The sequence below is a fragment of the Buteo buteo genome, chromosome 10 (assembly GCF_964188355.1).
Source record: "Buteo buteo chromosome 10, bButBut1.hap1.1, whole genome shotgun sequence".
Taxonomy (NCBI): Eukaryota; Metazoa; Chordata; class Aves; order Accipitriformes; family Accipitridae; genus Buteo; species Buteo buteo.
In genome coordinates this window covers 18263716-18290440 of record NC_134180.1, presented here as the reverse complement: position 1 = coordinate 18290440, position 26725 = coordinate 18263716, and the positions used below count along the sequence as shown (strand labels likewise).

The 26725-nt window shown below is 37.5% G+C and overlaps 1 protein-coding gene across 1 annotated transcript in view; it reads left to right on the top strand.

Moving 5' to 3' along the window:
* VAV3 (vav guanine nucleotide exchange factor 3) overlaps window positions 1-24112 on the top strand; it is a 182622-nt gene extending 158510 nt beyond the window's left edge. The window contains exons 23-27 of the mRNA XM_075038815.1: window positions 335-451; window positions 1193-1280; window positions 5473-5602; window positions 17373-17524; window positions 19386-24112. Coding sequence (XP_074894916.1) covers window positions 335-451; window positions 1193-1280; window positions 5473-5602; window positions 17373-17524; window positions 19386-19427 — 529 coding nt within the window. The 3' untranslated portion in view covers window positions 19428-24112. The remainder of the gene's footprint in view (window positions 1-334; window positions 452-1192; window positions 1281-5472; window positions 5603-17372; window positions 17525-19385) is intronic.
* The last annotated feature ends 2613 nt before the right edge of the window (window positions 24113-26725 follow it).

The window sequence follows — 26725 nt, the reverse complement described above, 5'->3', positions numbered from 1 at the left end:
CAACACATGATTCAGAAAAACATTTGGGTTTATGAGCTGTTCAAGCCAGTAGTCATTAAGCTAATGCTCAGGCTTGAGTACTTTCCTTAACAGGCATTGTGTTCAACGCCTGCACAAGTACTGTTCTAATTAAGAATTCTTCCTGCCCCAGTGTGGAATTTTTTCATGCTTTATTCTTCTTTCAGAGATCTGGAAGTGGCATTCAGTTGCAACTGATGTATTTTTAGGTCCCCATCATATGCAGAATATTGGGACTCTGCACTGCATATCTGATAGACCTTTCTTTGGAGTTTTGAAAAAAATCATAGGCAGTTTTTATTGTTCTCTGTTCCAGGTTTGCAGGAGCAATGGAAAGATTGCAAGCAGAGAGTGAACTTATTAACAGAGTAAATAGCACTTACCTGGTGCGGCACAGGACCAAAGAGTCAGGAGAATATGCAATTAGTATTAAGTAAGTGTAATAAGATGTCCTACAGAAAGTTTTCCTGTTTGCATTTATGTCTAGATGATATTTGAAATAAATAAGGACACCACCCCCACCCCCCACCCCCCACCCCCCCCAACCTCCCCCCCCCGGTTTCAATTTATATAATCATATGCAGTCTTTAAGAGAGTTGATATAGGAAAACTGAAGTTGCTGACAAAAATACCCAGGATTTATAGTACAAAAGTAGCAATGGTTTTATAATGCTGATGTAGCAAACAGGTCTACAAAAATTATGGTCTAGTATATTGGGTAAGAGTAAGCAAGTGTTTGGAGTGTAATGTGATCTGCTTCTCTGAAGTGAGTAAGAGTGTTTCATTGACTTCAGTGAGAACTTGTTGAAGCCCTTTGCATCTCAGACATTTCAGTAAAATGTGGGTTCATAAATTCTGTGGATGCAAATTATTGTGAGGGTCTTGTTTACTTTCATGTTGTTCATCAACATGAATATGAAAGTAAGAAATATATGGGAATTCCCAATTAGAATGAGCAGTTAGTTGTGACTTTTTTTCTGAATACAGATTACCCCTTCAGCTGTACTTTAATAAATATATTTGGTTAATTAGATGTCAGCCTTCTTTTGGCACAGATATACATTTTGTCTTAAGAATTTATTCATGTGGTGTTATTGGGGCATGCCCTCAGGTAATTATTGATTGTGTCTGATTAAAAACACATTTATATTCATAAGTTATTCATTGCCCACAGGTACAATAACGAAGTGAAACACATCAAGATTTTAACAAGAGATGGCTTTTTCCACATTGCAGAAAACAGAAAATTTAAAAATTTAATGGTAAGCATTGATTAGGTTTTTAACAAAGCACAATCTTCTATGTAGCTGTTGCTGTTAGTGAGAGCTACTTCAGTTTGTGAAGTTACAGAAGGCTGTGAGAGTGAGAGATTTGAATTGTGTCTTTACCTGCTAATAGGATAATTTTTTATATTTATGATTTATGTTCTAAATGATGGTAGTATGTGCTTAAAACTACACATTTATATTTAGGACTGGACTGTGTCCCTTGCAGTGATGTTGAAGAAAGGAGGAATTTGAATCCTATGCATCAGCCCACTATGCAGTTAGGCTGAATCTTGAAAGGACAATTTGATGTCTTTGGAAATCTTTCTCTATATAGTAATGATCACTAAAAGTAGCTAGGTGAAGGTTCCTTCCCAGCCCAGCACATGTACATGTGTATTGCTGAACTTAATGATACCTATTGATGTGTAAGTTCAGAGGGAGAAGGATATAAGGTGCAGCTGTGTCAGAGAGCCCAGAAAAACTCAGGAGAGGCTGGTCTTCCTGCTCTTGGTGCACCAGGCAAAGAAGTGCAGCTAGAGAATGGGGCTGTCTAACTGCTAATAGCTCAGAAATCCTTGTTGGAATAATAGTAATCTGCAGTCAATATTGACTAGTCTAAACTAAAGCAACTGTGTGACTACTTCGAACTTACACTCTGTGGCAGCAAACCACTCACTAGCAAACTGTAGTAGTAAGACACAAAACATAGGCTCTCTCACTGACTTTCACTTCAACTATAGGCATAGTTCATTCCCAGACAACAGAGTTTGGTGTTATAACTGCCCAGATCAGTGAGTTTTCAATGTTATGTCAGAGTCATCTTGTATGGGGAAGAAATTCCTTGTTTTGAACTTTAATTTTAAAGAATTTCTTAGCTCATTTTTGCTCAGACAAGACTCATAAATACAAGGTGTCTGAATAAATTACATTAGTGCATTTGTAAAATTTTACTGCTTAAGCATTTCCTGATGCATTGTTAAAGGAAGCTCATTCAATATATTTAGTGCAATCAATTGGATTAAAACTTATGCTGCAGCCTTCCTGCATGCATGTCCAAGTAGTCTAAAACGATAAATAAAAATGAAGGACAATGCAAAACAAGAGTAGGGAGAGAATCTTTAAAACCAGGAAGCCTTAGAAATTGTTTTAATCTAACCACTGATACTCTGTAAAGCAAGAGCATTCTACAAGTGGTAAAAAAATCAAGCAGAAATCTATGCTTTGCCTGACCCTATTTGAAATAAGTGCTCATTAGAATGGGAAGAACATAAATTTCCTGATGAAGAATGCATCAAGCTGTTTCCGCACTGTAATGTCTTCATTTGACACTTAAAAACCAGTGAAGTGTTTAGTGTCAGGGCTGGGAACCCTGAGTTCTTATCGTTGGTAGCAACAGAAATTGTGGCGTTCCTCAAATGCATGAAGGAGATGGCTACTTAGTCTGCAAACACTACAAAAGAGTCACTAGAAACTAATGAGAACATATGAGCCCTCTCAGGATCTTGACAAAGCATCTGAGCTGGAGTTGCATGCTGCCAGATATCTTCTTATGACAATGATGCAGTTTAATGCACTGATGCAGGTTTTAAAATACAGCTGAATGATCAGAGATAGTACAGGACACAAACTTCGATAAAATAGAAACAAAAAGAATATGCGTTGCGTCAAAGAATTGAGAGGACAAAAGAAATTTCTAGTGTAAAGGCCTCATTGCTACCAATTTAGCCTTGTTAACATTCAATTAGGAAAAAGTCATTTCATAACTCAGTTTTAGGGTATTATGAATTCTGCCCTTGAGAGTTAAATAGACAAGTGGTAGTAGTGTTAGTACTGTTTGCATATGCTGTGGAACAACTGCTTTGTTCTGGGTAGATCCAAGAGAAAAAGTAAGAGTGTCTGGAAGAAGAGAGGAACAAAAATAGTCTGAGTAGAACTGAGAGCAGAAGAGAGACAAAGCCAGCAGCCATGGAAACCTAAGTAGTGATCTGCAGTGACACAGTGTTCTGTACTACTTTGGAGGTAACAAAAGTAGAACAGCTCCTACATAGTTCTCACAGTACATTTGAAAAACTTTCATAAGAGTCATTAAAATGTGCTGAGTATGTAAAGCAGGCCAAGGTGCAGTGAAAGGTCAGCTCTGCTGCCGATGTGGATCATGGTAATGTGACAGACTCCTGGGGAGGCCCATCCACGCTGACAGGGGCTACTTACCTTTACTTACCTGTTTGTAAGCTTGCTACTGTGATTTTTGCAATGAATGTTTTAGAGGCTGGTTGTTTGTTGACTGTTTTCATGGAAGAATGGTATTAAAAACCTAAACTTTTAAAAGGAACTGAATTTTTGTGACCCAAAGTAAATTTTTCCTCGGTTTCGAACTGTTTTTACTCATTTTTCCAACAGATAAAATCTGTCCAGTTGAAATTCTTAATATTTTTACCAAACAGCATAATTCTTACTTATGTGGTGCAAAACGCTAACAAAAGTTTCATACTAATTATTTTTCCATTTATCCAGATATCCTACTTTGAATGCTGCTTACTTACAAATCACCCTCTCTGTTGCCTTGGTAATTTGAATGTCTGGGTACTCAGTGATGATTAATATGTGACAGAAAATTTGGTTGCTGACATTGTAGCTTGCGTGCTGTGCTGATATCAGACAACAAAGCCCAAACAGTTCTTAGAGTCCGGGCCTTTAGGCTTGCTTGGAGTGTCTGACAGATCTGTGATTATGGACTGTTAAAAGCAGGTGTAGTTTTTACTTAGCTTTGGACTCTGCCTTAGAAGCAGTTTCAGAGACTTGCAACAGCTCACAGCATGGGGGGTGAAGTGTTCCAGAGTTCAGAAGATAATCTTCAGACTGTTGTCAAGAACTTAAGGTTTATGCACCAGATCTTGGACTAAATAATTCAAGAGTCATTTTGTTTGGCTGATGTAGGCTGCTGTAAGCTAGTAATTTCGTTTTTGGTTTGTTGGTTTTTTTTTTTTTTGTTTGTTTGTTTTTTTAACTAGAAGGAAATGATTGAACACAGTACTATTTCCTTATTTTGACCTAAGCTTGGCTTGGTCAACTTCGATTTTGGAAATCTAAATGTAAGTAAGTAGAATGGAGTGACTGAGTTACTGGTAGGAATGAAGGGTTTACAGTAAATACATTGCTTTGTGCTTGCATTTCTGAAGAGTGAAATCCCACAGTTGAAGTATCATTAATCAAATGAAATATGTTTGCCTTGAATTGTCTGGTCACTTTTAATCTTATTCTAGGCTCTGTGTACAAACTGTGTGATATTGACATTATTAGGGCTAATTCAAATGTAAGAGATGATGGCAGGGGTTGAAGATTGCGAAGGAATAACATGAGCTGTTAGTATTTTGATGGGAGTTGCCTTCTTTAGAATAGAAGCTAACCTAACTTATCTCCTTGAATAAACTATTTGAGCCATTTTTTTATATTTGCATATATATGTGTGTGTGCACATATATATAAAATTTGTGCATATACATAAAATTTGTCTCTGTGTGTGCGTATGTATGTTTATATATATGTATGCACACATAAACACACACAGCAACAAATTTTTGGATTGGGCTCAAGGAGAATGTGAAATGCTGGATTTTTCAGCCAGTGTACGCTATCTGAAAAAAACCTCCAACCAACACCCCTCCCCCCTTATTTTAATGGCAGAGCCTTGAAAGTTTTACAATGTCTGTGTATCTGCTCATTAAGTTACTGTTGACTTATATGCTTACATGCAAGCCTTATGCTTTATTTTGGATGTGTACTTACAAATGCATTTGTGGAGAAAATCACTTATCATTGGAAAAGAAATTTGAGAAAACAAAGAAAGTTACCATTATATACTTAACAGGCAGCTGACCTTGCCTTCTGCCTGACTTCAGAAACATAAATACATGCTCAGCCTGGCTCAAAGGAGCAGTAGGTGTTGACTCTGACAATGAGGTTTTACTTAGAATAACCCCAAGAAAATCCAGTTAAGTGGCAGTGTAAAAGCAGTCAGTATTTAGGATACTTGATGTTTTAAAAATAAACATGTACTGTTTATAATACATGTTGTATTATAAAATAAGGTTACTTGTATGATAAAATGGTCATTGACTGTACACCAGAATGTTGAAAAGGATGTGATTTCAATTTCCAATGACATAGTGTTTTTCCTTTCTGAAAGGAACTAGTAGAATACTATAAGCACCACTCTCTCAAAGAAGGCTTTAGAAGTTTGGATACTACTCTTCAATTTCCATACAAAGAATCTGAAAACTTAGTGGGACAAAGGAGTAACAGAACAGGTGGCAACTGTGAGTATTATAGATTTTTGTATATTATTTTCTCTCATATAAATATTAAAAGGACAAGGTACTTTGAACATCTTCATTTTCCATTTTTGACATATAGCCAATTAATATGGTAATGCTTTTAGCTAGGATTTTTTGAAGCTAAGCAGATTGAGATCTGCCAGGAGGTTTATAAACATGTCTAGCAAGTTTGTCTTGCTGCCAAACTTAAAATCTCCCTGATATTCAAAAATCTATTACGCATGCTGGTGAGAGATTAAACTGCATCCTGCCTAGTTTTTTCAGACATTTGCATACATGCAGCTGCAAGTGTTAATAATAGCTGTGACAATTTCTGATCCTTAAAAAGGGATTTAAATAAATCAGTGTTGTAGTGTAGCCTTATGAAGTAGCATCTCAGTAATACCACATAAATTTCTCAACAAACCCATTAGATTTACTGTATCATAATTATTTTTATGCCTGCCTTTTAACCTTAAATGTTTATTACAGGCCTCTAAGCTTCTGAAAGTTAATGAACTACTGTAGAGTGTAAATAGCAGTTAAGTTTTGAAGTTTATAAGTAAACTGAGAAGATTTACAATGCATGTGGTATCCTTTATTTAACCTATTACAACTTAAATGGAAGTTAGCATGATTTTTAGGACATGTACAAGTTCAATGTTAATGATGAAAACTACCACATGGCTGGCCTCTGGGAAGTATGTAATGTTTCTGTCAAAGAGCAAATATTAGATTTGCAGTTCTGCAAACAATAGCTGTATCTTTGTACTGCAACAGATAATAAGACGAAAATAAAAATTAATGGGGATTTTAACAATATGAAGACTTCTGTGAAAGACCATAGAGTCTGGTCTTGTCTTTGTGATGATGAAAGCTGGCTGTGTTACTTTCATTTGCTGTGTTTGTGAGCTTTTGTTTATTTGCTTGCCTCTGTTCCATAACATTTCTTATAACTTTGGAGACTTTCTTCCTCTCCTAATTAAAGTGAAGATAATTTAGGACAGATGATTGTAAGAAACCAATGTGTGTGTCTGTGCATTTTATTTACTCTGTCTCTATCTCCCAATTCCTCTTTATTCCTTCCATTTCTGTTTTCTTTGACTGCTTCCCAGGATTTCAGTCAGTTGTCTCCCTGCTATGCTGTATCTCAGTACATCTCTGTTCGTGGTGAATTTATCTGTCCTGTCCTTTCTTCTCCCTTTAGCTTGTGATCTCCCTTTGCTTTTCTCTTCCTTTTGTCATCTCTCATGCTTTCCTCATCCCTTGTCTCCTCACAGCATTGAGGCTTGAACTGTTGACAAGATATGCCCTGCTTAATTTACTTTGCATTTGCTTTCGTTATCAATGACTGTGAGCAGAACCAATTTGTTTTCTTTCCTTTCGTAGGCCAGTTACAATGTATCTATAGTGTCCACTAACTTATTCGTCTGGAAGAGCATTAACTCAATTGTTTCATGCTTTACAGGTGTTGTGGTTTAAGCCCAGCTGGTAACAAAGCACCATGGAGCTGCTCGCTCACTCCCCCCACCACAGTGGGATGAGGAGAAAATAGAAAGGCAGGCTCGTGGGTCGAGATAAGGACTGGGAGGGATCACTCACCTCTTACAGTCGCCCGCAAAAGACAGGCGCAACTTGGGGAAGAAAGCAAACCAATTTAATTTACTACAAGTCAAAACAAACCAAGGATATTAGGAAGCAAAACCAAACCTGAGAACACCTTCCCCCCACCCTTCCCTCCTTCCCGCCTCAACCCCACTCCCGGTTCTCTCTCCCTCCTCCCCCCGGCGGCGCAGGGGAACAGGGGATGGGGGTTGGGGTCAGCTCCCCACACCTGGTCTCTGCCACTCCTTCCTCCTCAGGGGGAGGAGGACTCCTCACTCGGCCCCTGCTCCGCCGTGGGAGACAGCCAGTCCTCCATGAACTTCCCTGGCATGGGTCCTTCCTGTGGGCTGCAGTTCCTCACAAACTACCCTGGCGTGGGTCCTTCCCGCAGGCCGCAGTTCCTCATGAACTTCCCCGGCGTGGGTCCTTTCTGCGGGCTGATCTTCAGTCACACGCTGCTCCCATGGAGTCACGGCCATCCTGGGGGGCCTCCGCTCCCCCGCTCCCCTCCATGGGCTGGGGGGGGGACAGCCTGCCGTCTCCCCAGGGGCTGCGGGGGGGGGCATCCACCTCCTCAGGGGCCCCTCCTTCCTCACGGACCTCGGTATCTGCAGAGGGGTTCCTCTCCCATCCCAATCCCCCTACTGACTGCACGTTCCCCTTCTCAAATCTGTTCTCCCAGAGGCGCTACCGCCGTCGCTGATGGGCTCGGCCTGGGCCAGAGGCGGGTCCGGCTTGGAGCCGGGGAAGCTTCCAGCAGCTTCTCACAGGAGACTCCCCTGCGGCCCCTCCCCCACCACCAAAAATACCCCCGCGCCACACAAACCCATAACAACAGGATACAAGACTTACGGTACAACCTTATTACCTTCAGTCCACATGCCAAAAAACCCATCTCCTGTAACAAGATCTTTTAGGCAGTATATAGAAGAGCAAGAGAAATGAGTGTGGGATGCTCTCATTTTAGTCAAAGGGATGAGAAAGTGCATCTCTGCTGCAGTAAATACCAGCCATTTAATGTTACAAACTATACTGGTGGGAACTGGCAGGTTTTGTCTTAGGCCAAACCGATCAAAAACCCCTCTCAGTTCTCAGACTCCTCATACAAAATCTAATAGATTTCCACAATTGTGCTAACCTACCTAGATTGATTCTGGACGACACTTTCATTTAATGGATTTGGCAGTTTTCTTTTAAAGTGTTAGCATGTCTCCAAGAGCATGGGGTTTTTTTTGTTTGTTTGTTTTGTGGTTTTTTGTTAAGCAACATTTCTATGATTAACAGCCCATCTGTAAGTCATGCTGCTCAGTTTTATAGCTATCCTGTTAGTTTTTACAAAGTTAATGTTAGAATAACTATATATCTAGGCTGTGTAAACCCTGCTGGGCTGAATTTGGAAAAAAGTTGGTAAACTTTAGGCTGCATTTTTGTTTTCCTTAGTAGAGGAAGCAAATAAGTCATGGGGCGTTGGTTGGACATTGAATTGACTTCATAGCCCTCAGTGAGAACAGCCACACAGCTGTTTTTTTGACCTCTTCCCACTTTCCCCATTTTTTTTCAGTTGTGTAGCTACTTGGTGTCACATTCACCATATTTTAACAAGCATGGGGCTGAACCTATTGAATACAATGGCCTTTGGCAGTTTGAAGATGATTTTAAGGAGGTTTTGGGTTTCAACTCAGTATTTTGCCCTATACTGTTCACATGACTATATCTGGATTTTTGATGAGGCCATCTTTTGAAAAAGACATCAGCTGCTTATTCAAAACAGCTGGTCTTCAGCATATATAATTGACAGAATAAGTGGGAAAAGTGTTTCTAAAAAACATGAGTTGAACCACTGTAGACTTTGACAGAGTTGTGTCATTTTCTGCTGGCAAAGTCTTTGAGCTGCTGTGAAATTAAATGGCAATACCAAATTTACTGCACTTTCTAAAACAATGTGAGAAAGGATTATATTAATCTTTTGTAATTGTTGTGTTTTCATCTATCCATTGAAGGAAAGAAAATCAAGTGGCATTTCAGTTTACTTTTGATTTCTGATGTGAATCATAATAAATCACCTTGTAACTTCTTAAATTTTCAGGGAATTTGATTCTCCCTTCAGCATCTACTAGATTTTTAGAACAAAAATCTTCATGTTATGGAGATAGTTAATTTGGCTTTCCACTTTAATTAGAACTTTGTTTTTTAGTCTCCTGGTCTTGCAGAACTCACCCACTCTGTTCTGATATTTATTTACACTTTTAATGTGGTTGTAAAAGCTGTCAGACATTTACTTTTCTCAATATAGAAATTCAAGTTAATTAGGAAGATTTTTTGGGAAATGGTACATTTTTTCTTCTTAATTTTTCAGTCCTAGGCTTTTCTGTACATAGTATGATCAAATTCTGTTTGGCTATATGGAAGAATACTAATTCTTACATTAGATTAGAGGGGTGATCGACCATTTAATGAAATAAAGGCAAAAATGGAAGAAAAAGTTGACATTCTTCTACAGAATAGTTTTTGGCACTTTATTCTAATCTGCTGATGCAGAGCACAATCATATTGAGAAATCTGGGTCTGAAATTTAGATTTTAATGTAACCTAAAGCACGAAGCCAAATACTATTTGAGTGACTGTTTTTCATCACCTGTAGACTAGGAGTAGGTACATTAACTAGTTATATCACATCATTCTACCACTTAATGCATTAACTGTGTAAAAGTATCTGTTAATAAAGTAAAATAAAACAAGTGTCACTCCAGCCCTTAAGGAAACAAAAGAACCCAGCCTTTCTCCTTAAGAGCCAACACCAAAACCCTTATCAGTGACATTTAAAACCAGAATATCTGTAGAAATCTAGTAGGATTTCCATGCCCACATAGGTTTAGTTGTCCAGAATTTCACATGTAAAACCAAACCTCCAGTTATATCAGACAGAAAAATTCTCAAAAAATTAAGATAATGTGTGGACAGGAAAGGACCACCCACCCCTTATATAGCACCTAACTTGTCTTTATTCCTGTGAGCTACTTCTGCACACCATCTTTGTACTTCTGTAGAAATAAAGGCAGTTATTTTTCTCTAAGAATGGGCACACTACTTCAGTCAAGTTGCCCTTTCGGTTTATGTAATGTATTTCCACACAGAGCTGTCACCTGGGGTTACTAGCTCCAGTATAAAGGAGTTCCTCAGGTAACCTCATGCATTCTCAGATAATCCATTTATTATTAGAGGCAGAGAAAGGATCATCACTGTGAAGGATCAGAAGGGAGTTTCCAGTGTGCAGGAGGTCCTGGAGTATGTTTCTTTTGTATTACTTTGAGATCCTAACCTGAACTGCTGTTGTTTTGTGTTGTGGTTTTTTTTAAAACAAATAACCCATAGCTTATGAATGTTAAAATACAGCATTGGTCCTGTTTATTTTATTTATGCTGGTAGTTTCATTGTCACAAACATATCTGTTCTCATCCAGATAAGATGCACAAAGATGTATCATTACCTCCACCATGGATTCTTTGTTAATTCCTTGCATAAAATAGTTCTAGTCATCATTCCTGCAAATAGCCATTTTGAAGCAAAATGATTTTGTTTCATGTGTAGTCACAAGAATAAATTCAGGGAAGCAGCTGTATGTGATGACTATAACCCTGCTACATTTTTAAGGAACACTCTTGTTCAATGTTTATAGATATTAGTAGGCATAATTTAGAGGCTACATTATCATTTATCCAGTTGAAGATGGAATTCCGTTTCCAAATCACAGCTGGGAGCAAAGATCCCAAATTTATTAGACTTTGTACACTATGTATCTTCATTGCTTCTTCAAAAGAGGGACAAAATTTGAGAACATGTCAACAAACTGTAGTTCCATTCAAAGAGATTTTTAGTTTGTTTAATTTTGTATTTAAAAAATATGTTGACCCTAGGTTTGTTGGCAGTAGAGCAAGTGCACATCTAACCTTTCACCCGAGGAAGCTGTTGGAGGGACTAGGGTGATGTGTTGATTCTGCCTATGCCAAACTTAGGCTTTTTTTTTGCTTGCTCAAGGGTTTTCTCTCAAGTCAGGGAAAACTGCAAAGATGAGCAATACTGTTGGGCCTTAGAGGATGTAGTTTAGCTGTGCAATTCCTATTGATGTTAATGATTATCAGGGCAAAATGCATGATTTTTCCCATGCATGTTATGAGACCTCGGTTCAACTGGTATTTAGGCTATATTCCTAATTAAGGGTGTGTGACTAGTCTTCCTGGATTCAAGAGGAATTCTTAGGTATGCATGAGTTCCTGCTTTTGGACTGTTAAGAAGTGGGGCACACAAAGAAGAAGAAAAAAAAATAATCTGTTAAATCTGAAAAAATTTGCAAGAGTCTGCAGTTTTAATTTGCTTCTCTGAAGCCCTGAATGGGTGCCTTCTTTCTATGTTACTCTTTGAAAAATGCAATTGTTAAAAATTAAATCATAGATCCAAATTTTCTAGTTATTATAGTCAATTTCCTTCCAGACATCCTTAGTAGGGAACCTTAGTTTCCTTATTATCAATGAATTATATAGTTTAAAAACTATATTTAAATCTTGTGCCAATATTTCAATGTTCTTTTGCTTTTCTCTTTTTCTCTTTCTTTCTCTAAGCCCCTTCTTTGTTCTGTGGGTTTTCTTTTGTAACTCTTCCAGACTACAGCTTTGTTCCCCCTTCCTCCACTCCTTTCTGGTCAGGTACTGCTTTACTGCTTTTATATTTCTTCTAAATTTTCTTCTGTTGTTTCTGTGTTCCGCAAGTGAGGGAAGGGACGAATCTAATACTTCAGTTATTCTCTGATTCCAAAACCTGAGTTATTTACATGTTATTCTTGGAGCGTAACAAAAACTAAACTCTTAAACCTTTCAAAAAGTGTTAATTACAATAAGAAGTTTGCGTAGGTGTTGCAAAGCTCAGTAGTTGCACCAGATTCAATCAATGATCACTTGACAGTTAATTTGTTATGTAGGTGACATCTATGAGCTATATGTATTTTAATGTATTTGTTCAAATGTACAAACCTGAAAATTTCACTGCTTGTAGATAAATAATATATTCGTCCCATCCCTGCAGCAAACATACTGCAGCAGCATCTTAGAATACAGTACGTTTTTTTGTAGAAAATGCTTTCTTTATATTCTGTATTAACATTGTTTAATTAATTTTACCCATCTGTTTTCTAAATATTGTTTTCTTTATTCTCATTTAGCCATCTCTGGCTTTAATAGATGGAAACATTTTAAACTAAGACTGCATAAAAATGTGTAAAGTAGCAGCAGTGGGTGGTCTCAATGAGTGCATCAGTATGGCTAGGACTTGCTCTGGTCTCTAAGACCTAGTCTTCAAAGAAGTGAACTGTACCGCTGGACAATTCAAGAAGAATTTTTGCTAGTAGGAAGGTAAATGCCTTCAAGGAGCATATGGAAGGAGCTACTACTGTTAAGAACGCAGCATTCACTCATGTGACACTGACATACCCCTGTGTACAGGGAATGGAGGACTTGGCCTTAGGTGTGCAAATCAGGATTGAGGTTGGCTTTTGCACTAGGGAAAGGAAGGTGTCTAGCACGTGCGAGCATGGATGTAGTCATAATCAAGATCTGACTAGGAGATCTGAGTAGGCAGTATGTTTTACACCTACCCCACAGAGGTCATCCAAATTGCTTAGTGCTCCAAGATGGACTCTTAAGGCTTTCCATAGTTTCTAGAGGGGAAAAGGACGTAGTTGGCAGCTCAGTTTTAGAACGGCTAGCGTGCTTACTTGTGCTGAGAATGTCTTTGATGAGCCCTCCCTCAATTCATGCTAGGGATTTCAATCGCAATGTCCTATACTGCTCTTGAATATTTTGCCCCTCAGTTGTTCAATGTTTTGGAGTCTCTTTCTTCCATTTCTATCTCCTTACATAGATTTTTTTTTTTTGGGGGGGGAGGCGGCAGATATTTTTACTTCCTTTCAGTAGTCACAGCACTGACTGAAAATTCAGGCTTTAAGGCACTCTTCCATTTGACATATACTTACATAAAGGGACACATCTGTAGAAAAGATGAATAGAAAGCCATTCTGGTATAGCCATTTACCCTGTGGTCATGACATTCATCTGGAACGTCTGAAGCGCTCACCTCATTTGAATTGGAGAACACAAAGCAGTTAAGTTTTGGCCCTTTATTGTAGGTAAATACTGCGAGTTTCTATCCTTTTGGGTGAGATAGAAGATGACCTCTTTCCTTCAACTGCACAGTACTTGATCATAAAGTTGATTCTTACTGAAACTGGTATCTGTTCCATGAAGACAAAATTGTGAAGTAGCCTACAGTGATAGAACAGTAATCAAGACTCATGGTTACTTTAAGCCTATCATACATTCCCATATATTCCCATGCATAGTTTCAACAAGTTATAATTGTATTCCTTTTTTTCCTATGAAAACCTGCTCTATCAGAAAATTCTTAAGTAACTGTAACAATAAGTAAGGATTCAATGCCTTGCATATCACAATATGCTGTGTAAAGTATTTCTTTATACAAGTACAAAATACTAAAGGAAAATATTGATTAGTAATTCTTAATTTAAGCTTTTAAAAATAGCCAAAGAATTTTCTTATATTAAATGAACAAATACTTACTTCATGATATTACAAGTATTTTTTTTTTTCAAAAGGGTCTTCAGAGCTGGTTTAGTTCTGCTGATATGGAAGTTGGTAACACAGGAAAAGGGTTAAGCTGACTACTGAGCACTACTGGAGGTGCTGCCCATGCTTGTATAATAGAACTGAGGTTTGGTTAAACAGTGCAAGTAAATGTACATTGGTTCAAGAAGCATGGAAACAAATACACAAGAGCAATCTTTAGGGGATATGGCTGCAGAATTACTAGGAGGCTGTACCACCAGGAGAGAGAAAAACCCACTCACAGCTTTTATAAAGATACATTGACCCTTGTGAAATTTAAGCACAGGCATAAACATGAGCTAGACCAGCCTGCTGTGATCACATGGAACGTCTTGTTTGCACCCCAGTTCCTTCATCAGTGGCCCAAACTAATATTAAAATTAATTTGCAGCACATGTATCTCACTGTCAATGAGAAACTTTTCCAACATACTCTAGTGTGAATCAAAGCTGACTATAGTTCTCTGTCTTTTCTTCTCCTCCTGTTTGCAGAAGGAAGGGCTAGGTTAAGCAAAAGTATATTTCTCATTCACACATGTATCTTTTATCCACCTCCCTCAGATTTCTCACTCTATTTCCTGTTAATCCTCTGAGTATCTCCCTCCTAATACACAAGGTTTATTTATTACTGCTTTCTCAATAGCTTATTTTCTTTTTTTTCTTGCTTTTTCTTTTTCCCCCTCTTTAATTTCTCATTCATGTTCTGTTGGGCACTTCCTTTCCATCAATCTCTGCTGTTAACCCCATTCTCTCTCTCCTTCCTCATTTCTGCCTGTAGCTATCCTCTTTCTTTTCTTCACTCAGTGTTTATTCTCTCTCCCACCTGTACAGATGTCCTTTCCACATGCTGACTGTCTTCCCTCAAGTTTCATTTATCCTGAGACAGCTTTGATTGGGAATTCAGGGCTGATAGACTCTACTCAAGTTGTTTTTGTGACTATGGCACCAGAGAGAGATGGTTAATATTTTTTCCAAAATTAGCACTGTCATTTTCCTGTATTGCATCAGTCTTCTGGCTTCCTTTTATGTATTTCCTATCGTGAGCATTACTTTTATTTGAAAATATGGATGTTGGATTCTAAATTAATCTAAATTCTGCTACTTGCTGCCTCAAGACTTTTGGAGATATATGGCTTTGATTTCTCTTGCTTCTTTTTCCTTTTCCTCTCTGGCTTCACAACCTGAAAAAGACATAGAAGTCCTCCTTTCCCCCAGATCTGCCCCTCTTTCTTTTTCTACCCTAATTTTCCTCAGCATTTTTCCTTTTTATTATTCTTCCATGCATTTCTTCCCTCCTTACTTCTTTGCTTCCATGTTTTCCCAAATTTGTTCATCTTTGCCTCATGTAATCTTCTTCCTTGCCCCTTTATCTCCTTTATAGAACCTGAAATGATACCCTGTTCCCCAGAATCGCTCCTTGCATCCTGCAGTGCTTCCCCAAATCTGCCAGTGATATTGCTGCACACCTATAAATGCTTACTGACCTTACAATCAATAACTGCTCTTTTTGTTTTTTTTTTCTTTCTCCAAAATAATTGCTGCCCATCATGTGCTCTTTACCTGTAAAATTGATTACTGCAATACTGATAAGGTATAGGACATAACATTCATGTCAGGATCTAAACAAGTACCATCTACATCTGACTTGCTTAGAGGGGGAAAAAGTATGTTTGAACTTTAATATACTTAATGTATCACTTAGATTTTTACAACATCTTTATGTTGTAAATATAAGCAATAAATTGAGATCTTGATTCTCTTTTATATGGCATCCTGTATCAAGTATCTGATGAGCAAGCATACTCTACATAAGTAGTCTGAAATGTTGGACTAAACTTTAATGGCATGATATAAAAAAGGGCATGATCTGTTGCCAAAACAGTTTTTAGGCATTCTGTTTTTGTGATATATCTAATAATATTTAAAATATAGTATTTGTTGTTATTTTAAAATAAACTGTTTATATTGTCTCTGTAAGCTAAAAATATTTGAACATATAATGATTTTCATATATTTAATACTATTATGCAAAAGCCTCAGTTCCAATAAAATGTCCCTAGTGGGGTCAGAAGAAATCTTAAATGCAAGCAGAGCTGAAACTGTCAAGATTTTCTAGCTCATTTGCCATGTTTTGTGTTCCTGATTTAAATTAAAGGCAACTAGCTGTGAACTTTTAGTATTACATTGTTGAAGGCATTGTGAAAACTAGACTCTTAATGGTATTTCCTAAAGATGATTGGGAATTTCTAAGAAATTGGAAAGGGTTCTGAGAAAAAATATGATTATATGTACATTATATCAAGTCATCCATCATGATCGTATGATGAATTCTTCTGAAATCTTTTCAGTGGGAAGCTTGCTTGTGCTTGTAAACTCTTATCTACAGTGACTTACATAGGAAAACAATGGCATTAGTGGAAAACAATAAAGCAAGAGTGCTTTGGACAAATAATCCAACTACAAAATGTAGCAGAACAGTAGATGTTTTTCCTAAACTGCTCAAGTCAAAGGCCTTTATCTTTTAGGTGCCATGCCCACTTCCCTCTCATTGGAAGAGTTGAGGATTTCTTTTGCAAGTTTGAGTGTTCTACGTCAGGGTTGAAAACACACTTTCCTATAAAATTATTTGGGAGAAGGGGGTTGGTTTTTGAAATTAGGCTTTTTTCACATTTGCTTTTTAAAAATATTTCACAACTTTTCATTGCTTAAAATGTCTGGGTTTTACATTGGCAAAATACTTACATTGATGTAGCTTAAAATTTTTAAGTATTAATTTCACTGAAACTTAGGAGAAAAATTTGTAAGGATTTTCTTCTTCATGAAAAGTTTTGTAGAACAAATTCATTGGTGATTTACAGCATAAGGTCCTGAAAAGAGTAAATTTACATCAGCCAATGTTCATGCAGATTGTAACAAATGATCCATACAAATTTCCTGTGGAAACTCTTTACTTTTTTGCTCATGCTGATGTTAGCTTCCAATTTTAAGTGCATTAGTATTTAACTTGGGAGTTGTTTTTGAAAGAACAGCACCTTATTCTATTTGTTTTGCTTCATTAGAGGTTTAAAGTTAAATCAACTGTAAATGCTAATAATTCTTTTGGAAAGAAACTAGTGACCTGTAAAATATGTTGATGCATGTAACTGGCAGCAAGTTTTATTATGAAGCACAAAAATACAATAATTGCAAACGTATTCAGCAATTTTGGGGTGGGGGATATTTTATTTACGGTTCATCTAGTTTGACTTTTTTCTAAAAATAAAAAAGAACTTTTTTTAAAAAATCCCATAAAATCCCTTCAACTTTTACACCATTCACCTATGTCTAAACCTTCTTGATCTGTGTAGTGCAGATGCTTTCACATTTGCCTAAGATGAATGGCAGTGTATGTTGTTGTGAAATCATTGTTTTTTATTTTTTTACAGTACTGCTATATACATTACTTTAGTAGTCTTCAGTTAACAAACCCTAATAATGTTAATGTCTGTTTCATTTCAGTGCTAAGCCCGAAGGTGATAGGCATTGCCATAGCCAGGTATGACTTCTGTGCAAGAGACATGAGAGAGCTGTCCTTATTGAAAGGGGATGTTGTAAAAATTTATACAAAGATGAGTGCAAATGGCTGGTGGAGAGGTGAAGTAAATGGAAGGGTAAGGTTGGGTTTTTTTGTTTTCCTTTGTCTCATTTCTGCCTTTGCTGACAGTGATTTTGTAAAAAAATAAGGTGTGTTCCTACATCATAAATCTTTATATATTTAAATTCACAAGATACAACATGTTCTCATTTGTGTTTCATAGGAGCCAGGTAGAGCTCTTGCCAGGCAGCTTTCCCAGCATGTAAATTAATTGGTTATTTAATGTGACCTACTACGCTGAATATTTGGGCAAGATTATATGGTTGGAAAATAACCAGCATTAATAGTACAGCTACAACTAAACTTTCTTGAACTGTGTTGCACACATGTATTTGGGGTCAAAAGCTCAGGTTCCTGGTGCTGTGAAAGTCTGTGTAGCAGTTTAACACAGAATGAGTTCCACACCTTTCTGCCAGACTACAATGCAATGGAATCAGCCACCTTTTTTATAGGAGGCTGCTGCTTTGATCTCTAAAAATGTGGCTCATACGAAGTGGCGTATTTAGCAGGGATATTTACAGAGTCACTTTACACTGCACTCTGAGACTTGCATGGAAGTAAAGTTTAAGTTTTGACCTATAAAGGCTATATTGCTTCAGTCTTAGCATATTGCTTGCTCTTTAATGTAGATTAGTCAGAAGTATTTGAGGCTGCTGTTTCCATATCTAAAGGGCTGAGATGCAGGGTCAAGGAATGCAAGGCGGAAGAAAGCAGATTGGCTGGAAGCTGGAAATGGAAATTGAAAGCCTGGTTGAAGCAGATGTCCAGATTTGCTGTTTCATGCAATTTGGAGAATTTTTATTTTTATTTTTAATGTACATGAGCCTGGTTACAAACTTAAAGTGAGATGGTCAATTAGACAAGAAGAAATAGGGAAGCAGAAGAAATAGTGGTCATCCTATATACATTTTACATGTGAAGAAAACTAATAGGGAAGCAGAAGAAATAGTGGTCATCCTATATACATTTTACATGTGAAGAAAACTGAGCATGTCATTCTAATGCAGCTACCCACATCCTAAAGGATGCCCTGTTATGTGCTAGCATTCTTTCACAGTCTGGACTTGAGATCATAAGCTCACCTCTGGAGATATTTTGGCAAGGTAGCCTAAAACAAAATTGACGCAGTTATTCCTTCCACTCATGCTCTAGGTTTGGTTTTGAGGTCTTTCATAAGTGTTAAATTGACTTTGATATAAAGAAGTCTGAGTGAAAAACCTAAATCAGATAGATAAGACAATAAGGAATATATGATATTGCTTCCCTGTATGTCTTATATAATCCTTATTTGACAAATCATTAATTTCAGACTGGAGATAGCATTATAACTTATGAAGTATAAAACACTGGACTCTGCCTTCCAGTTCTGTCTTATTTAAATGGCAATGGATTTTAACTCTGTGTAATGCAATCAAATCAGTTGCTATTTCCTTCGCAAGAGGATTCCCTGGACCTGACTGAAGCCTGTTAAATATATAACTGCTCATTCAAAAAAATAGCAGTATCCTGCCTGTAGTAAAGCTACTGCTGCTCTTGGCATTTCTAGACTTTTTTCTGAATGCTTAGACTTCCAATTTGGGCAAAAGTGGTTTGGGTGTGTGTTTTGTGGGATGGGGCCGTTTGGTTTTTTGGGTTTTTTGTTTGTCTGTTTGTTTTGAGTGGAGGGGGAAGAGAGGTTTAGTCTCCAAATTGTCATATCTGCAAGTTATTCTTTTGTTTAGGGTACTTACCCTAACTGTGGCAGATCAGTCAAGTTTATCTTGGTAATCTTATTCTTATATTTACTGAACAGACTCATCCTTGTTTTGCCTACTTCAGCCATTTAAAAAAACCTGTGCATCTCATGTATTATTTTGTTCTGCTTTTCCCCGTTTTAGGTGGGCTGGTTTCCATCAACTTATGTTGAAGAGGATGAATGAATTAAAAACTTTCCTCTGCTGACCAGCAGTTTCAGGGATTGTAAAAATTTAATATCTTCAAAGTGTTACTGGTTTTGTTAAGTATTTAAACAGCAGCATTTTTGTCAGTCTGAACCTTCCAGTCTTAATGTTGGAATTTATACAGAAGTTTGTGCTGACAGATTATTACCTTGCCCAGAGCTGTGCAAGAAACAACCTGCCAGTTTGCCATCACTGGGGATCAGTACAAAGACCAACCCTCACCTTCCCAGAAGATCTCTGGAAAACAAATTTCTTTATGCTCCTTTTCATTTCACCCTGTACTACACCATGAATACTAGCTATGGCTGAATATTTAATAAGTCTCTTTTCTTCTAGCTAACATCTGTGATGGTACAAGGAGATGAAGGCTTATTATTCCTTATCACTGCATGCAGAAAACAGAGTTCAGTCATTCCAGTGGGCATAAAGTACAGTCAGTAGACTTGTCTTGAAACATCAAACTACTTATCACCTTACAAACAGTTTTGCACTCATAAAAACATTCTGAAGGAAATATGTAGTAAACATGAGTAGCATTCATGCATATATAATTAGTTAACTGACTACTTTGAGGTCCTGCCTGAATTGTCTAACAATTTGTTGAAAGACAACATTTTAAAAAGGTGTAGTGACGTGGTATTGCTTGAACAAGCATCCACAAAATGGAATTGTGGGATCCTTTTTTTGTCAGTCTTTTTGTGTGAGTTTCTTTTCATTTAAGCAGCTGACCATAAAAGTGCAACTGAAGAGAGTCATGACAAGATGAGTTTTAAAATTTTCAGCATTAACATTAAATCAATATTGTAGACCTATTCTGTAGGAGAATATACTAACGGAAGATGATGTCAATTCTCAAGAACAAAACTGTTTATCTTAACCTCTTGATTGATTCAGATAAACTTCGATGCTTCCAATCCTAAACTGTCTTTTCCTGGTTAAACAGGAGTTTCTATCACCTTTTGTGCTCTTACAAAGTCATGCAAAGGGAACTTGCAGATTACTTTGTGCCCTTTCTTCTCTTGTTCCCTGGGATGTTAACGGCAGTTCAATGATTGAGTGGTCTTGTTGCAGTGTTATGAGCATCCCCAAGGAAAAAAGTGCCTAGGTTAGCTAGCCTGAAACATCAGTCCTTGTAAAGTGGTGTCCACCCTTTGGTGAGGCAGTGTTTTAATATATTTATGGAGGGTTAGAAGTGCTGTAGTTATAAGCTAAAATAAATGTGGGTGGTGTCTTCAGATGTGCAGTTTTGAATATTTAGATAACTTCTAACCTGGCTTGAAAACTTCTAAGAAAGTAAGGCTCTTAAATGCATTTTGTTTTTAGGGTGATGTTGACCAATCAAGAAAGTTAATTCATCGTGTCCCACATCGTCTCTTTTGCTTTTCCCTATCCTCTTTTCACATAGGTGTCTTGCAATTAGCATGCATAGATACAGCACAATTTAACACTGCAGTTGTTCCCACTCTGCAAGAAACATATCCACTGTTCGTCCACAGAGCAGAATCTGCTAGTACGTATTTCAGATTCTCTTTGGCTGTCCCCAATGTTCTTTGCTTCTTTCTGGCCTCCTTCTGGCCCTCAGGAAGGACCAAGCACAGCACAGAGGATTCACAATAATCCTCTTTGTCTCTGCAACTATCTTACCCATCTGCTACACCTAGCATACACTGCTGTGTGACCAGGTGAAAGAGAGGATCTTCTAATTAAAAATTCTCCACTTGTGAGATTCAGCCTTGCAGATGAAACTCTGCTGATGCTCTAACTTTTCAAGGATTTACCTCGAAATTATGTAAACTGTGATTGTGTTGAGTACATTACTTGATGGAGCAATTGAGACCATTTGTAAATAATGTAGATTATGCATAAAACATATTTTGTAAATGATGTGTACAACAGTGTAGACCAGAGTATGCTGGTTTTGATCTTTTTTTGCCATGCAGTTGTATTGTCTATTGTGAGCTTGATCCTATATTCCTTAAGTAGACGAAGTTGATTCTTTCACAGTTTTGCCTTCTCAAGGGGTAGAGGAGTAAGCTTTAGGCCTGTGAAATGTTTAGTGCTTTGCTGTCACAGAGTTCTGAGAGGAGGCAATTTAATTCAATATGAGTTGAGAAATACATCAGTCACTTTCAGCAGCTTGGTTTTAGGATAATTTTGAGTAGTCTCTCCATCCTGAAGTTGCTGTAAAGCTTTTACGCAATTCCTGAGTCCAGTAATTGGCCTTTGATAAGAATGAAAGCCATAGCTAAACTTACTTTTGTGGCATAAATCTACATATCATTGTCTGTGTTTAATGCCCTGTATTGATTGAGTTAATGCTGCATCTTAAACTATATTTTGAGTACCAAAGACTTCCTAAATATTCTGGAGTGTCTCTTTCATGTGCTGCTTTTGCCTGTACGGAGGTTTTGTTGTCATGCAATAATGGAATTTCAGTACTTTAATTTGTACTATTTTGTAAATATGTTAAATATAATAAACTGGTTAATTTTTTGTTTAATGGTATGCGTCAAAAAGTGTAGTTGTCTAGTATGAAGGTTGTGCTTTGTTTGTCTAACCACCTTCTCATAGCAAGCAGAGGTTGATAATGTTCTGTTTTGGTTTCCCAGATTTGTATAATCCTTGTTTAGCTGTAAAATGGAGCTGTCAATGTAAATGGGATAGTATAGCTTTCCTTGAGAGCTTTTTGTTGCCAGGATAATTTGCCTTCTGCCACATCCAGGAAGGTGGTGGGTTTTTTTGTTTTGTTTTTTAGCTATGGAGAACATTGTGGAATCAGTCATATACTATTGATTTTTGTGTCAGAGATGATACTTGTAGTTTTTTGATTGAAAAGCAGTTGTTCTTAAAAAGTTTTCTTTTATGTGTCATGTTTCGTAGCAATGTTCTTTCTCTTCCACCTTCTGCTTTCTCCCTCTGTCATATGTGAATTAACATGCAAATTCAAGTTGAATTGAGCTCAAATCTGAAAATATAGTCTGTGTCTAATTTCATGGGCTACTTGATAATATTTTCATGGTGTAACCCATTCATGCATTTTTTACAATATAACATTCATTATTGATATGTTTATAAAAATATTTCTGAACAGGTGAATTAATTCAGGAAGGTCAGTGATGATGTGATTGCAGTGTTGTTTCATTCTGTCCCTTCTATTTTTCAGTAGCAGAGATTTTCTTGTGGAACTGCCCTTCTAACAGATAATTATTAAACTTAATGAGGCATTTACACATCTCTACAGATGTAAGGCATAATTTTCCTGTCACCCATGAACATATCACATAACTAAGAGTCACACCTAACGCGAGATGCAAAAATGTTTCTCAATTAAATTCTCTTGTTAACAATATCACACTCAGTCACAGACGTTCTCCTTCCCCTTATATGCGAGAAGAGATGTGTGTCCTCTGATGGGTGAGAAATTGAGAAAGCACTGTAATTAGGGCATAAGAACCACTTGTGACTGTGTTCTGAATAATTTTTTTCAGTTGTAAGGCTTGGAAGCTTATTTGAAAATCTCAGCTTGAAAAAAAATAATCTAACTTGAACAATGAAAATTATGCCAACCAGGATACCTTTTTCCTTTGCCTCACAGGCAAGCTCTAGGTGCTCTATGAAGGAGAAGAAAAGGTCGTTTCTCAAGGTTTTAGCAGCTCATAAAGCTGAGAGAGGGGTGCTGTCTAGAAAAAAGTGGGGCTTGTTTATACAAAATACCCCACCTCAGACCTAGGTTTTGTTCTGTTGACTTCGATGTTCAGTGCAAAAATGTTTGTTTCTATTTCACAATCAATATTGCCAACACTTTGGAAAAAGAGCTGTAATGGCAGATATAATTTATGCACTAGCACTGTCATACAGTTTCACCAACTGTATTGACACTACAGTAAATTAACTCTTACCTCTTTGCTACAAACTGGGATGCTGGGAGCCTTACATTACCATTTTACCTGAAATTCAACTTCTGTTCAGAGACCACTGCTTATTCCATTTAGGCAACAGAGGAAGCGCTCCCTCCTCTCCATTTTATTGCTGAACATGACATTATATGATATGGAGTATCTCTTTGTTTAGTTTGAGTCATCTACCTGGTTGTGTCCCTTCCCAGCCTCTGTTCGCTTGGGAGGATGGCACAGAGTAAGAAACAGAGAAGGCCTTGATGCTATGCAACACTGTTAGCAATAGCTGAAACATCAATGTATTGTCAGCACTGTTTTTGTTGCAGATCTAAAACACAGCACTGTAAGAGCTGGTATGAAGAAAGTTAATGCCATCTTGGCCAAACCCAGTGCAGCAGGCATAAAGGTAAAATGACAGGCAGGGATGCTGTGTATATGTGTAATGCATGGTGCTTTAGCAAGCCACGGGAGTATCTGTTCACATCAAATTCAGGTAGGGTCATTACTGGCATACAACTTTGAATCTTGGAATGTAATCATTTAAGAGAAAGAAGTGAATACATTCCCTAGCCTTTCTTGAAATGTGCCATGGAATTTTAGCTCTTACCTAGATGTCCACTATATGGAGGAAGGGTAGTTTTGAGTAATTTAACTTCATAAAGCTGTGAGATGAGATGTTAATGATACCCACTTTTTCACAAAATGCTACAATGTATGATGCATGTATAATTAGCTAAGAGAAATATAGAAAGGATTAAGAATCAGAAATTGACTGCAGAAGGGTGATTCATTGCATTATCTTAACAACATCCTTTTCAAGAACAAAGAGCCGTTTGTTTTTATAGCAAATGAGATTTGGGTTTCTAATTTAGTTTTATAATTCCTGATCTGCTGCAGTGTATTCTGCTCATTCATTATAATGATCTCTGCTGCTTACATGACTGTGAAGGTAGATTTTATTTAATAAGCCTCCTGAAATGTTTGAGTTATTGGTGACTTTTTCTAGGTTACAATTTCTTACCTGGTAATGTGCTTTTCAGAAAATATGTGAGTTCATTTTAAAATGTTGCAATCTGACCTTAAGTAAACTTATAGTTGCAACAAGTGGCAGGTTCGGAGGTGGCTGTTTGCTAAGGGGCATGAGGCTGGTTTGCTTCTTTCAGAACTGTTTTTTCATATTAATAGCATAATATATGGCTTTAGGAATGTCGTGGTTTAACCCCAGCCAGCAACTAAGCACCGTGCAGCTGCTCACTCACTCCCCCCCCACCCAGTGGAATGGGGGAGAAAATTGGGAAAAGAAGTAAAACTCGTGGGTTAAGAACGGTTTAATAGAAGAGAAAAGAAGAAACTAATAATGATAACACTAATAAAATGACAACAGCAATAATAAAAGGATTGGAATATACAAAACAAGTGACGCACAGTGCAATTGCTCACCACCCACCAGCTGACGCCCAGTCAGTTCCAGAGTGGCGATCCCCACCCCCCTGCCCCCATTCCCCCCAGTTTATATACTAGAAGTGACATTACGTGGTATGGAATACCCCGTTGGCCAGTTTGGGTCAGCTGTCCCGGCTGTGTCCCCTCCCAACTTCTTGTGCCCCTCCAACCTTCTTGCTGGCTGGGCATGAGAAGCTGAAAAAGCTTTGACTTAGTGTAAATGCTACTTAGCAACAACTGAAAACATCAGTGTGTTATCAACATTCTTCTCATACTGAACCCAAAACATAACACCATACCAGCTACTAGAAAGAAAAGTAACTCTATCCCAGCTGAAACCAGGACAAGGAAGAGCAGATATAGAGAAGATCGGAGAATAAGAAGTAAAAAATTGATACTTTACCATATGTGTTAGAAACAACCTGGTGTGTGATAACTTTTCTACATGATTGCCCAAAATATTAAATGTCTATTGTTATCATTGGATTAGAAACAGAAATTCCTGAATGCTTCTGTATGGGAAGGCTTTGCTAATGTGGTAGAGGGATCAAGGACCCTTGGACTTGGTCTCAGTCTTAACCAGATAACTCTATAAATCTGTCTTCAATGAGTTGTATTTTTTCCCAAAGCAATTAAAAGGTTTCCTCAAGCAGATGCAATGTTGTTCCTAGGATTATAATTCTTATGCCTGCGTAAAGCTAACGGAAATATGTATAATTGAAGGAGCCGTTTTCTCTCGTAGTTTTACAATTGGTGTCCCTGTAGCTTCTAAGCTATTAATAATGTGGAATGTGCCAGGAGACCCCCACCCTACTAAGTTACTGGGTGACGTACAAACAACTTTCCTACCTCATCTCCCAGATATTTTGTTTTTTGAATCCTGAGTTTGTTTTCCCTTCCCCTTCCTGTCAAGTGCTATTTAAAGTTGTTATCTCAGAAAGGCCAGTTAGTTAAATACAGTGTGAACGCAGTGGCTTGAGAGCTTATTCTCCTTTGACTCCCTACTGCCTAAGATAGTCTCAGAATGGCTGTAAGGATGGTGTAGAAAACTTCTTGTTCTAATCTAGGAGAGGGGAGCGCTTACCTCAGAGGAATTTGTAGGCCAGTTTTATTCTCTCAATTTGATGCATCTCTGAATACAGCTTCATGAAACTTGGACTGCCTTGTGTTTGTGATGGATGAAAGAATAAATTCTCTGGAACTGTGTGTTCTGTAATGTTTTGGATGTGACTTTTTGGTGTTATCTAATTTGAGGGTTTTGGCTGAAAGAACACTTGAATAAACTACATGCTGAAAGGGAGGCTTGGTTTCATTCACCCTCTCTTCCCCCCTGCTCAAAATCACAAAGGCTCTTATAAAATTCAACAGAGGTGTGGTACAAGGCAACATGCCCAATCCCATAAGTATATAAGTTGTCAGGAATATTAACATGGAGAGAAGAAAAATACAGGCAGATCGTAAAAGCAACCATGCCTGATTTTTGTTTTGGTAATATTAATTTTTATTGTTGAGGGAAGGGTGGGATGGGACTTTCATTACCTATTGTATCAGCTGCTTTATTTCCTAGAACAATTTCAAGTAGAGGATGCAATAGCAGGTCTTCTATTCATATTTTATTTTAAAAAGAGAGATTTATTGTTTTTATAATTGTGTAGCAATGTAAGCATATCAATATGGATCAAGTAAAGACAAGAATTAGAAGACTAAAAGGCAGATTGCTCTCTAAATCAGTACATCACTGACTTTTTTAAGATAGTAAGTTGTGGAAAATCAAGCCCCAGCAATCTAAACAAAATCTAGATACAGGTTTTCAGTCTTTGCAACTTTGATTAACACTTTGGGGGAACATACCTTTTTTCTACATTTTCCTGAACATGGGAATGCAGTCTTAGTCTTCCTGTCACCAGAGACTAATTAAAACTCTGCAGATTTATACAG